The 13958-nt window shown below is 40.1% G+C and overlaps 1 protein-coding gene across 13 annotated transcripts in view; it reads left to right on the top strand.

Annotated features, from left to right (window-relative positions):
• Positions 1-13958, top strand: part of MEF2A (myocyte enhancer factor 2A) — an 85778-nt gene that overhangs the window by 17359 nt on the left and 54461 nt on the right. For all 13 annotated transcript variants that reach the window (XM_083412126.1, XM_083412118.1, XM_083412122.1 and 10 more), the window contains exon 2: positions 9432-9631. In XM_083412126.1, the coding sequence (XP_083268252.1) occupies positions 9578-9631 (54 nt within the window). In that variant the 5' untranslated portion in view covers positions 9432-9577. The remainder of the gene's footprint in view (positions 1-9431; positions 9632-13958) is intronic.

Raw genomic sequence — 13958 nt, 5'->3', positions numbered from 1 at the left:
TCTCAATCTCTCTCTCTCTCTCTCTCTCTCTCTCTCTCTCTCTTTTAAAGAATCAACAACGTTTATAAGACTCCAGGACATTCTTTTCTGATGGAAACATTCCTAACAGCTAACCTTAATTTTCTTCTGCTTTGGGGAAGAGGAATTGTGGTAATAGTTCTTATGATGAACAAGGAATCCCAGAAGCAACATAGGAAAAAGAATGCATTGCATCATGTCACAATTGGCTGTATTTGAAATGTGATATTTAAATTGCCTTGAGTTAAATCATTATCCAGAAAATGGACTTGTTTTAAATTGGATTTCTATTTTGAAGCTTAGATTACTGGAGCAAACATTACTGGTTGCTATTACAATGAGAACATAACGGTTGTAACTAAATGGAGGCTTTACGCAAACTAGAAGTGTAATCCCAAACCATGTGATCCATTTAGTTAATAAGCATAGCATATTTACGTTTGCTTAGACAAGAGAGCCATCTCTGTTTTGGTTCTCTGGACCAGGCTACTAAGCAAGACCACTTGCTTGAAGACTGATCCAAAATATGCTACAAGCAAGGGCTGGCAGCTACTGAGAAAATTACTGTTTCAGTGAGGGAGAAAGTAAATATCCCTGATATTTAGTTGTGGAACAATAAATATTCATTAAATTGAACAGTGTTAATTGGGAGAACTTAAAGCAGGAGAACATAATCATGTGTTTGAGCTTCAAGGGCAACTGTAGTGATATACAGGGCAATAGCTCCTGGATCCTATTGCTTTGACTTGGTAGTACCTGGGCCCTCTGGGAAGGCCATGATAATCTAATGTGCACTGTTTATGGCAACATGAGAAAGGGCCTTTTCTGCAGAGGCTCCCTGTTTGTGGAATGCTCTCCCCGGGGAGGTTTGGCTGGCCACTTTTATACGTCTTTAGGCACCAGGCTAAAAGATTCCTCTTTAACCAGGCCTTTGGCTGATTGACATCTGATGCCCTTTTAAAGTACGTTGTGGAAGTGGAGATTATTTGGTTGTCTTTGTTCCTGTTTTGATTATGTATTTTGTGTTTTTAATATTTTGATTATATATTGTGAACTGCGATGAGATCTACAAGACTCAGGCAGTATACAAATTTAATAAATAATAAAAATATGTGTGCATGCATGTTCCTGACTTATTTGAACTTTATTTAGAAATTATTTTTATTAGAACACTTGTAAATACAGTATTTTAAGACATGACAATTCAACAGCACATGTTTCTGTTAACATAGTTTACATTTTAAGGGGAAAAAACTTACATATGCAGTCTTTCCACAGTTGAAACCATTCTCAAAACCAGGCAGGGTCAGGGGCAGCCAGGTACACTTGCTCTGGGCCTCGGAAGGCTAAGCCACCTAGGGGGCTCCTTTTTTGTTTGTGTTTGGTCACTAGCCATGATCCTGCTCTTTTGGTACTTGATTGAATATAAAATGTGAGAAGAAGGCTAAGCACATCAGAAAAAGTCACTTATTGGTGCTGTATTCATTCATTTGATTAGTACTTTTGTGAAATAGTGCCTTTTTAGAAACGGAAAAATTCAGAGCTGCAGAACTACATAAGTAATTAACTGATAGACAGGAAAGATTTGCTAAAATCTTGGCCGGGGAGGGTGGGATACAAATAAAAGTTAAGAAGAAGAAGAAGAAGAAGAAGAAGAAGAAGAAGAAATAATAATTTCAGCCACCTCTATTTAGCAAAAAGCACAACAATTTAACTGACAACTATTTCAAAGTAGATGACTTACAGCAATGCAATTTCCACGAATGCACAGAATTAGACAGAAAATCATTTTTAAAAACAGTGAATAACGCTGTCCCCTAACCCCTGTTTATTGCTGATGCATGTTGAAATAGTAGACTGCTGTGACTGTAATATCAGCTGTTCCCAGCCAATCATTAATGGTCATTGCTTCAGCTGCTGTAGCTCTTCAAGCAAGCAGATAGCGAAAGAGTAGGGGATGTACTGCCAGCCTTGGATCCCTTGGCAGTGATTTCCTTTTCTGAGTCAGATTCGCAAAGACCTCTGGCCTATAGTATATCTCTGCTATGATCTGTTTGTAGAGTTTACTCATAAATCATGATGTTGGAAAATGCATCTATTATCACCTTTTACAGTTTAATTCATGTGTGTTAAGCTGTATGATACCAATAATGGCATGTAAATATGAAACTATAAAACTCAATTTCTGGGAACATCCATTATAAAACTTCATTTTAAGCACCTAATTAGTGCTTCTTATGAAAGGTGTAAAAGTATTTTTGTGTTGTGCAGAGTGGGGATCTGGAAGGTTTGAACAGAGCTTCTATCCCCTAAGATCCCATTGTTTCTGGGCATAGACTGGGAGATGGAGTGGGGGGAAGGAGTGCCCTGTTGGGATTCTTCATGAGTGTGTGCAGCAGACACCCATGTCACTTTAAAAGCATATGATTCCTGATCTTGATTAGTTTTCAGCCTATTCTGAGATGAGACTGAGGTGAGTGTATAAGTTGGACGAAGGAAACTATAGTAAATGGTCTATACCAGGAATGTCCAACAGGTTGACCGTGATTGACAGGTCAACCCCAAATTGTTAAAAGTCAATTGTGGACGATCGCGGGCTCGTTTTTGTCCGGTGTGTGTGTGTTGAGGAGCATTTGGCCCTGCCCGCTCCCTTTTTCCTTTATCCGCGCACTATTTCAAGAATGGAAGACTGAGTTTTCTCTGGCGATCTGACCTGCACCCCTAAAAAAGATCAGTAATTTAGACTTGCCTCCCTAAAAACAGCTCATCAACTTTGACAATTTTGACCTGCCCCCCACAATTTGTAGATCACTTCCAGTTTTTTATTCTGTGAGTAGATCACAGTCTCTTGGGAGTTGGATGTCCCTGGTCTGTACCCTTTGCCCAAGGTATAAGCTACATTGAACTTAGTGGGGCTACTTTATAGATGTATATAGGATTGGACTGTAACTCCGCCACTGCAGTGTAAAAACTGTGCTAGTTGATTAAGTGTCAATAGATTAAATGAATCCACTTTGACAGTATTTTTAAAGCTCAAATGTGTGATAATCGTGTTAATGAATGGATAATCTGTGCTGCATATTCTAATATAGAAATCTAACTGATTGTTACAACAGCTTGCAATGCATGCTTTGGGAAGATGGGGAGAGTGCAGCAAAGAATTTGGCTGGCTGGCAGGCATTGTTGAGCAGACAATGAGACAAATGAGCAGTGGGTCCCAGTGTATGTATGCGTGCCAGTTCACTGTTCCTCCACACCCACCACCTGAGATTATTGTCTCTGCTTGCCTTATGAAAAGTTAAAGCCCTGTTTGTGGTGATTTTTAAAGTATTTTGCACATTTAGGCAGCAAATGACATTTTGAGACTCTTAACTCAATAAAACCCTTCAGTCGCAAGTCTTCAGATTTGAGTAATTTTACTGCTTAAAACCATTTAGGTAGCCCAATCTTGTGCATGCTTACTCAGAAAAAAATAGATGTTCAGTCGGGTTAAAGGTAGATGCTTATAAAATTGAAGCCTAAATCATCTTAAAGTCTATTATAAATGGAGCTCTCCGGTACAGCTATGATTCCAAGGGGCAACCTTTAAAGGGGAACCAAACTGAACTGAGTTCATCTTATAGGAAATATAAGCACATGATTCATCCTTTAAAAAATGTAAACCTGAATGCTGTTTTCATGAGAGCTATACATAGCTAGTCCTGGTGGGCTGTTTTGAGAATGTAGTAGGAGTAGATAAGACCAATCCTTTTCATGACCTTCAGGCAACAACCCCCTTTGAACAGCTGTCCCCCACTGCACCATTCTCTTCACCTGGAATAGATGGAACTGCATTCTTTCCAGTGTTAGAAACTGACATATGAAAACTAGGAGCTGAATGGCACCTTAAACCTAGGTTATGAGCACAACAATGGAATGTCTAGCCACACTTTTTTAATCACAAGAATACAAAGCTGAAAATGAATGAACTGCAGCTAAAATATTATGTTTGTTTTCCACATGGTCTAGTCCTTCCCCTCCCCGCCCACCTAATATTCCTAAGAGGGTCTCTTCTCCAGTCTTCAGAAAGTAGCTGGTAGTGGGGAGGCAGAAAAAGTTCCTCCTTTCTTTCCACTCTGCAGTTTTTATCCAAAATCTTAGGCTCAGTACTGCACCCAGAGCTCAGAAACTACTCGCACTAATGAAGTTTCCTGTCGCAAAATGCTCCTAGAACAATGGGTGTTTCGAACACTGATTCTTTCCTATTGTTTCAAGATGCCACGTAGCGCATCTTCCCCACATCATTCTTCCTTGCTCTCCCACCTGCTTATTATGTGCTTTTCTGGATTGACTGTTGAGATGCTACCTGGTTTTATAACTTAATTCATGCAGCTAGAAAAAACAGATCAGTGTCAGCATTTCAAGCTTTTGACCTGCTTCTGCTTAGGGAAGAAACATTGCATCTAACTTCCTGATCTATGCTGCTCAGCCAGAGAGACTTTTACAAACTGTATCAAGGTGCTGAGGCAGACGCACATGGGAGTACATTTCACTGAAGTTAGTTGGACTTAAAAGCTAGCAAGTTTAAAACTAGGTGGTAGAAGACATACATATGGATCAGTACTCCATATTTTTTTTTAAGTGTGCAGTTTGTATAATAAAATGTCATCAGCTATCCCATTCACAAAATCAGATTTTTTTCCTTTGTAAGAGCAGGTGGTGTGGGGAGTTCTTCCAAGAAAAACTGGTTAGTACTTGCCTTAAACAAAACTATATATCAACAATAAATAAGAAGTTATTTCATAACTTTGAACATATAAAAATGTATGCCTTAAGCACTGTTGCACAAGGGTTCTACTTTGGAGTTCAGTGTGTGTCATGACAAAATTACAAATGTATTCTCCTGTTCCATGACAGGTTAAGTATACCCAGGAGCATTTGGTGAGGGACTTTGTCAAAAGCCCCCCTGCTTCTGATTTATTTAAATATATTTTTTAAATTGGTGTCAGTGCTTTAATCAATATGCTCCACTACTCCCCCCCCCTTGCATCTATTAATGTCCAACTGCATTCATTTTTCAAAATTATTTCCCTTCCTTTCTGTTCTCTATTTGGGCCAGGCTTCCATTTTATGAAAAAGCGATCGGTTAGTTTCCTTGATGATGCTTTTTAACCATGCTGGTTAAAAACCAGCTTGATGGTAATTTCTTGATCTGTGCTGTAAATTCTAGCTGAGCTTGTGGTTTTGAATACCCTGATATTGAATAATTTTCCCTTTCCCTTTCAGCTTCCTTTTTACCAATCACCTCATTTTTGAAAAGTTTCTTTTTTTGAAGTGAACTGTAACTGTCTTGGCGTTCCTCATTTTACAGAGGGGTAAAATGACAAAAGAGAAAAGAGAATATACCAGGAGGAAGGTGATCAAAGTGTATCTAAATAAAAAATGTCTTTAGCTGAAAAACTGCAGCATTCGCGTGTCAGGACTCTTGCTTCTGTGTCAAGGGTCAGACGGAGACTTCTGATATAAAGCTGTCCCTGTAACCCCCATGTCTGTTTGGGGGGGGGGTTACTGGTTTGTTCTGTTTTTGTTTGTTTTTATTACGTATTATGTGTTTTTATTTTGTATTTTTATGCTGTGAACCACCCTGAGATCCTCAGACAAATTTAATAAATAAAATGTAAGACACAGGTTGTGTCCTAAAAGGATATTTTGTGAAGTTTAAAACTGAGTGGCTGGTGCCTTGTTCAATCCTGTATCTTTATTACCTTTGTCCTTTCTATATTGCCCTTTAAGATACATAATGTCATCAGGACAGAAGCCGTCTTCTCTGTTCAGTCAGCAAATATGTTGGTCTAGTACAGGGGTAGGCAACCTAAGGCCTGAGGGCCCAATCGCCTTCTCAATTCAGCCTGCGGACATTCTAGGAATCAGCATGTTTTTACATGCGTAGAATGTGTGCTTTTATTTAAAATGCGTCTCTGGGTTATTTGTGGGGCATAGGAATTCGTTCACCCCCCCCCCAAATATAGTCCAGCCCACCACATGGTCTGAGGGACGGCGGACCGGCCCACTGCTGAAAAAGGTTGCTGACCCCTGGTCTAGTAGTTACAGTGGTACCTCAGGTTACATACGCTTCAGGTTACAGACTCTGCTAACCCAGAAATAGTACCTCGGGTTAAGAACTTCGCTTCAGGATGAGAACAAAAATTGTGCTCTGGCGGCGCGTCTGCAGCGGGAGGCCCCATTAGCTAAAGTGGTGCTTCAGGTTAAGAATAGTTTCAGGTTAAGAACGGACCTCCGGAACGAATTAAGTACAGAGGTAGAGGTATTTCCTGTGCTTTCATCCTTTTGTTACCTTCTTCCCTTGCTAAGGATCTTATTTCAAATAAGGATGCCATGTGCAGGTGGCATCTGTATTCAGTAGTGCTACCTTCCTAAATGTAGCCTGCTCCACGATGTAACAAGGGGTAGTATTTATATCAAGGACACATTGGCACTCTTTGTCTACACAAAGCTGTATTTTACACACTGAGCCAATGGTAACACACGTGTCCATTTTCAGTTTCTTCTAACTTTGTCTCCTGGACATTTTAATGATATTCTAAGCTCTAAAACAAGACTTAGATGTCAGAGGAATATTCAAATGGATTTTCTCAAATTATATTCCTCTTATCCATTTTTAATGCTGCATCAGAATATCATGGCTATATCCTCAGTTGAGGGTGAATGTGAAATGCTATCTGACTAATCTCCTTGTGCTGCCACTACTTATTAACTCTGAGAATTGTGTTTAGTGCATTTGCCCATATTCCTATACATGGCTGACAGGTGACTGAGACAATTTGTGTTGATTTCAGTAAGCCATTTCCCCCTTTATGCTAAAGATTTAAAAAAGGTAAAGGTACCCCTGCCCGTACGGGCCAGTCTTGACAGACTCTAGGGTTGTGCGCCCATCTCACTCTATAGGCCGTGGGCCAGTGCTGTCCGAAGACACTTCCGGGTCACATGTCCAGCGTGACATTGCTGCTCTGGCGAGCCAGAGCCGCACACGGAACGCCGTTTACCTTCCCGCTAGTAAGCGGTCCCTATTTATCTACTTGCCCCCGGGGGTGCTTTTGAACTGCTAGGTTGGCAGGCGCTGGGACCGAGCAACGGGAGCGCACCCCGCCGCGGGGATTCGAACCGCCGACCTTTCGATTGGCAAGCCCTAGGCGCTGAGGCTTTTACCCACAGCGCCACCCGCATCCCATGGGAAAGATTTAGAAGACTGCAAACTCTGTAATTAATCCTATTTTTTAAAATTACTTTGGCAGACTGGGATTGGGGCCAACGGTCTGTAGACCATGGCTGGTCTTGATAGCCAGTCCATGGTAGTTCTTTCCCATTCTTCCCACTTCTACAATCCAGTATCAGGTGTCTAAAAAGCAGCAAGAAGTCTTGCAGTGTTGTTTCCAAGATTCAGCACCCAATTCTTCAGGTGCCTGAACACATGTGGGGACGTTCCTGATTTCACACTGGCAACAAGCAGTCCTGCTGTTTATTTAGTATCTCTGGAGTATAAAGTGAAGACACGACGCTTCTATAGGCTCAGGGAAAGGGTTGGGAAGTGCTTGATTCTGTGCACTAGCTAAACAAAAGGTTAATTTGCCAGTGATGAAGTGTATTTGCAGATCTGTGTTCAAGATGAGCATCTTTACATAGGGCCATAGGCCCAAGGCTTGAGGATACCAAGTGGGGATTTTTTCCCCTTTGAACGTTGAATATGTGTGCACACACACACCTTTCCCATGGAGAACAATAAAGATTGTTGTTGTTTAGTCGTGTCCGACTCTTCGTGACCCCATGGACCAGAGCACGCCAGGCACTCCTGTCTTCCACTGCCTCCCGCAGTTTGGTCAAATTCATGCTGGTAGCTTCGAGAACACTATCTAGCCACCTCGTCCTTGGTTGTCCCCTTCTCCTTGTGCCCTCCATCTTTCCCGACATCAGGGTCTTTTCCAGGGAGTCTTCTCTTCTCATGAGGTGGCCACAGTATTGGAGCCTCAGCTACAGGATCTGTCCTTTCAGTGAGCACTCAGGGCTGATTTCCTTATAATAAAGACAGGAAGGTTCATTTGCTCAAAATGCCTTGTGTGTCTATATATTGTTGCTTGCAAGAATGGTAGCTTAATGCATTCACTTGCCTTTATGTTGACTTAACCAACTCCTGCCTTTTCCTGTACCTGTGTTGTCATGCGGTCAGTTTAGAAACCTGTTGCTTTGAGAGCACTCACAGACTTATACTTTGTGTTCCCTTTACTCCCCACAAGCAGATTCCATTCTCCTCCTTCCTGGCTTTCTCTCACCATAGTTCACAATGGGTGAAATCAGGCAAAGTGTGTTTGGTACTAACCTGGATTATATTTGATTGGGTCCCGAAACATCAATGTGTAGTATCTGCTTAGTATCTGCGGTCTCTGATATATATAATCTACTCAATTCTGAGGAAGTTTCTACATTTTTAAGGAAAATGTACGGTAACTTGTGAGCCCCAGTACATATGCACACGTTTCAGCTTGCAAGCCATTTATGTGGATGGTGACACAGGCTTATTGGAAAAGTTTGCAAGCAGCAAAGAAGTGTTGGATTGGTAATTGGCTTGTTAGTGATGTGTGAAAACTTGCAAGTTTTACAGTAATGAATATAACCTTGAATTTCTCAGCTATTTGTCAGCCTGTATGTTCCTGTGAAATAGTCTTTTGGGAAAATGGAGTGCTACATGGAGAAGTCTCAGAATGGATTTATTTTTAAATGGCATTCAAAAGATGTTTTGTTCTTGAATAGCATCTTCTATTTGAGCATGCACTATTCTCCAGAAAGAGGAACCAGGAGAGTAACTGGTGGAGCAAAACCCAGGCAGTTTGGGCTTCAATTTAGTTCAACTTCATATTGCAAAATGTTGGAAAGAGTTTTGCCTTTCTGCTAGTTTTCTGCATGTCCATACTAAAACACAACTGCTAAATACTTTGACTTCTATAATGTAATATATAAAACAGAAATAAATTGCGCCAATGCAGCATGTGTTATTGGTACATTTCTGTCCAGAATAAGGTATTAAATAATTGTGATACTTCTAAAATTGCATTAATAGAATAAAATAGTTGCAGCGGAAGGACTGGCTCAGGATTTATTTTTTAAAAAGAGTTCCTGACTTTTGTACCTCTAAACCATTGGGTAACTAACAAATGCAAACTTTTGAATTGGGTTCTGTGACTGAAGTCTATGTCTTGATCAGAGTACAGTTGAACACACCATATGATATAATTCACTGTATTTCGTCCCGATCAGAGAAGAGGCTGGGTTGTCTTGCATTTGACTTTTAATATGTAAACATTTGTGATGTGAAATATGTGCTTTTGACATCAGAAACCAATTTTAATGTTTTTCCATTCTAGGCTTTCGTTACAACTGCACAGTGCATGGTCGTGGAAAAGAATTTAGGCTTTAGTCCTGGAAGACAACTATCTATCATGTGCTAGGATACAAAGTTTGTGGATACTTTTACTTGTGTGCTTCTGGATTATAAAGAAGGAAAGTGAAAATGGGGAGGAAGAAAATACAGATCACAAGAATAATGGACGAACGGAACAGACAGGTGAGAAATACTAATGTTAAGCAAAGGTGGTCATTTCATATGGCTTCCCCAATAGCAGAGTCCTCCTCATCTCCTTTTCCTCTTGTGCCATATCTATTAGATGGTAAGCCTGTTTGGTGATTTGTCTTACTTTTATTGATCTTATGCAGTATAAGGTGCTATGGAAGGTTTTTTGGCTGACGAATGGGGATAAAATGCTTTAAGTAAGTAATTGTGTCATTAATTTGCCAATAACTTGATTTAACGGCATCTGGCTCCACACACTTTGTTGACAGAGCAGATACTGTTTGAGTCATGTGTGCGTCATGTGACCAAACGACCAATAAGAAAAAGTATAAAATACAGAATAATAACTAAGATCAGACAATCCTAGCAGTTCTAAGCCATGACAACATTTAGATCAGTGATGGCCAAACTTGGTCCTCCAGTTGTTTTGGGACTACAATCCCCATCATCCCTGACCACTGGTGCTGTTAGCTAGGGATGATGGGAGTTGTAGTCCCAAAACAGCTGGAGGGCCAAGTTTGGCCATCACTGATTTAGATATTTTCTACCAGCTTCGTAAATTGCATCTGCCTAATATTGTTTTTTAATTGGTTGGCCTCTTTTGTTGTCTGCTCCCCAACATATTAATCTGGCAAAATTCCATTGACACGGATACACCAATCTATAAGAGAGACTCCAAAGCGGACCCTAGTACTCTTTTCTCTCAAAGTTTACTACCAAAAAGAGGTTTATGCCAGCTTCCTGTTGAAACTATCAACACTTACTGACTTAAGGAGGTGGTGGTGGAAGATATCAGTTTAACCTATTGGCAAAATCATACACAAACTTGTATCTTTTATGGGGGGAAACCCCCAGCATCTGACATTAAATCAGCATTTTAACTGTATTTGTTCAGTAAGATGAATACAGTAGTAAGGGAACGTTTCATGTTTTCAGCCAGTTCTTGTTTAGAAATATACTATTGCTATTATTTAGCTGTACTTTTATTATGTGTGTTCCTTTACAGACACAAGATAGTGGCAGTGCTATCTGTCTTAAACTATTATTACTAAGTACATAGTGAGGGAAGTCTTAAAACATTCCTCTTCAGATAGGATTATACCTCAGCTCTATCCTGTATACAAAGTAACTGATACTCTGGGGGATTATAATTAACATGAGACTGTCATTGTAGTGGTAATTACAAACTCTTATCTGCTTGAATGAGCTGTAGGCCATTTATATAATTGAGCTAGATGGAATAAATGGTTGTAACTGGGCTATCAAAGGGACTCAGTGTCAGCATCATCAAATAGTCTTCTTTGTTAACAATTAAGAGAGAACTTTTCCCTACAAGAGAACTTTTCCCCATGAATTAAGTGTATAAAAGCATTTTGCAAATGCTTATCAGGTCTGTGACCTTATAAGAATTTTTTGTTATGTTTTTGCAAAGGCAGAACATTAGATTCTGTAAACATATCAAAGCCCCTGATGGACTTAATAAAACACTGAGAAAGCTTGCCCTTCACTGTTGTGCAAAGTTGAAATCATTTTATGCTTTCTCATATGCATTATTCTGGTTTTAGATGTTTTTATTGCAAAAGAGGAAAAATTGGCTGTTCACTTGAAGCTTGGGTATAGCGGTTCCACTTACGATTCAGTCTAAGATGGATTGCTTTAGTGCGGGCAAATCTCCATACAGTGTCAGTGAAATGGTTGGGTATGCAATACATGTGGGTGGGGTGAGATTAACTATTTGTCCGGAAGAAGTACCGTAACTGCCTGTCCTGAAGAAGAAAGCTGCACTTGAGGCCACCCTTATAAGTTACTCAGTGGGTGGGTGACATCCACTGCTTTACTTATCTAGACTGTTCCTTCTCTCCACCCTACCAGTTGCTTATCATCTCCCCTACTAATCTAACCCCACCACTGGAGCATTTGTTAGAGTGTTTAATGAGACACCCAGGTTTATATACTGTATTGGCTCAGATATAAGCCTCACCTGAATATAAGCCGCATCTTTAAAATTCAAGGGGGGAAAAGAAAAAAAGACAATATCCAAATATAAGCAGCTCCCTTAAAATTCAGCAGGCACTCACACCCGTTCTGTTTTACCGTAAAAGCCAGTTTTTGTAAGGTTGTGAATTTAAGCCACTCTTCAACTTTTCACGGTCAGAATTTGGGGGGGGGGGGAGGGAGCCTTATATTCAGGTACTGCCTGCCTTATACTTTGAGCCAAGTTGATGGTTTTGCTGTTGATGTTTAAAGCCCTAAACAATGTGAGACCAGGATACTTTGATGAGTGCCTCCCTGGATCATATTAAATTAATCTTTAAGATCTTAAGAGGAGATCCTGCTAGCTGTTTGATGACTAGTGGATTGTCACTTGAAAATGACTTTATCAGTGACAGCACCCCCCATGGTCTCTCTCAGGTAATTTGTCAGGTGGTGACAGGAATGATTTTTAAAAGCCTTTTGAAAATTTAACTTTACGCAAACTTCTCTGGACTCTTGATGCTTACATTTAAAATTTTTATTTAGTATACTGCTCAGGTTTATTTGTGATACACAATTGTATATTTTCTTGTTCTTATTTTATTTTTTAGGTGATTTTATTGAATGTTGTTGGCATTCTTACTGTTGCAAACCATTTATAAACTTTTATTAAGAGATATTCATGGATTACCATGTTGTTCAAATGGTAACTTTATAACACATGGAAACCAAGTTGTGTATAGCTTGTTACCATGTAGTCATGGGATAAGCCTCAATTTATTGAGAATAGTCACAGAGCAGGGGTGTGTCTGAAGAACTTGTCACTATGTGATTATGTTGTTATTTTGCCACAATGGAGTGTGTTTTTCCCTGTGAGACATAAGTTGGGTGATTGGCTCACAGTTGCTGCCCAAACTATGCAGTTTTCTAAAGGCAATTTGAAGCAACTGGCATCCTGTAAGGGTAAAATGAGAAGGTGGGAGGAGAGCCATGTATATCACTCTGTGCTCTTCGCTGGATTAAAAATGTAATGTCTTTTTGGCGCTGAGCAATATATGGATATAGAATTAGATAATACATTTTGGTAAATTTCCTTGTCTGCTATGTGAAGCAAAAGAGAAATTGGGGTTTGGAAGACGTTTGTTGCAATTATTGTGAGTGCCAGTTAACTGGGTTAGTGCAATTGCAGGGGGAATACTTTTCACATGTCTCCTCTGTATCTTACATACAGTCTGACCCTTAAGTATAGTAGTAGTTGTCCATTTCATTGTGTAATACCTACCTTAAGTAACAGCAAAAGTAAATTTGTTGCATTTCATTTTGTTTCAGCGTTTGAAATGGTCTAATTTCAACTCTCCTTGAGCTGACCTTTTACATAAGCATAGTCTGTGTTAATAAAGTTCTTATTTACATCTATATACCTTTTCTATGCTGCAAGCAGTTTTACATACAAATATCACAGAACATTTAAATACGGCAATTAAACATAAGATGCCAAAATCAAAAAGCTTGTGAAACTTCGTAAACATCAAATGAACTTGGAACTGCCTGTTAATTGCCTCCAGAAGCCTTCTGAAATAAGTCTTGTAATCTCTGCAAAAGGTCCTAAGCAAAGAGGTGTATTTGACCTTATAGCAGATGTCTTTACTTCAAAACTGACGAACTGTCCAGGCAGCTCAAGGGAGAAATGATCTTCCAGGTTATTCTCCATCATTGAAGGAGTTCAAAATAAGAACCAGCAGCTTGCACTTGGGCCCAGAAATGCCAGATAACTAGTACAGTTCAATTTATTTTTGCTTCCCAGTGTTCGTTAGGTGGTGAGTTACAGCATTCTTCACCTGCATGAGCTTCGGAATAGTTTTCATTGACAATCCCTGTAAATTGCATTACAATAAAGGCAACTCCCATCGTACATGCGGGTTCAGTTCCAAGGGTTATGCATATAAAGCAAAAATCACATATAGGTAAAATTGCTTGCAAAGCCATTATTACTCACATTATAGGTGGGGCATGTGCTTAGTCCCCCTCTATGGGAGGAAGAAATAGCTGCCCTGCAGCTAGGCAGCCCACCTTCTATAAGGCTGCCTGTAAGGGGCAGGATCAGAGGTGGGAGGAAACTGGAAGACCCAAGCAGACCCAGTGCAAAGAGAACTTTGTAAGTTCATGGCCTTTCCAGGCAAGTCCTACTTAGCTGTGTTTAGCTAGTGGTTCAGTGGTTCTGGGAGTGGTGAGGATGCTCTTATGGGAACTCAAATTGTTCGGTGAGTTCTTGTGAGAGCATCCCCACCATTTGCAGAGGCACCATTCTGCCAGCCCAAAGAACCCTGCTTCCAGGGTGTACAGAGTG

Source organism: Podarcis tiliguerta (assembly GCF_965153285.1).
Source record: "Podarcis tiliguerta genome assembly, chromosome: 14".
Classification (NCBI taxonomy): domain Eukaryota; kingdom Metazoa; phylum Chordata; class Lepidosauria; order Squamata; family Lacertidae; genus Podarcis; species Podarcis tiliguerta.
This window is presented reverse-complemented; position numbering and strand designations above follow the sequence as displayed.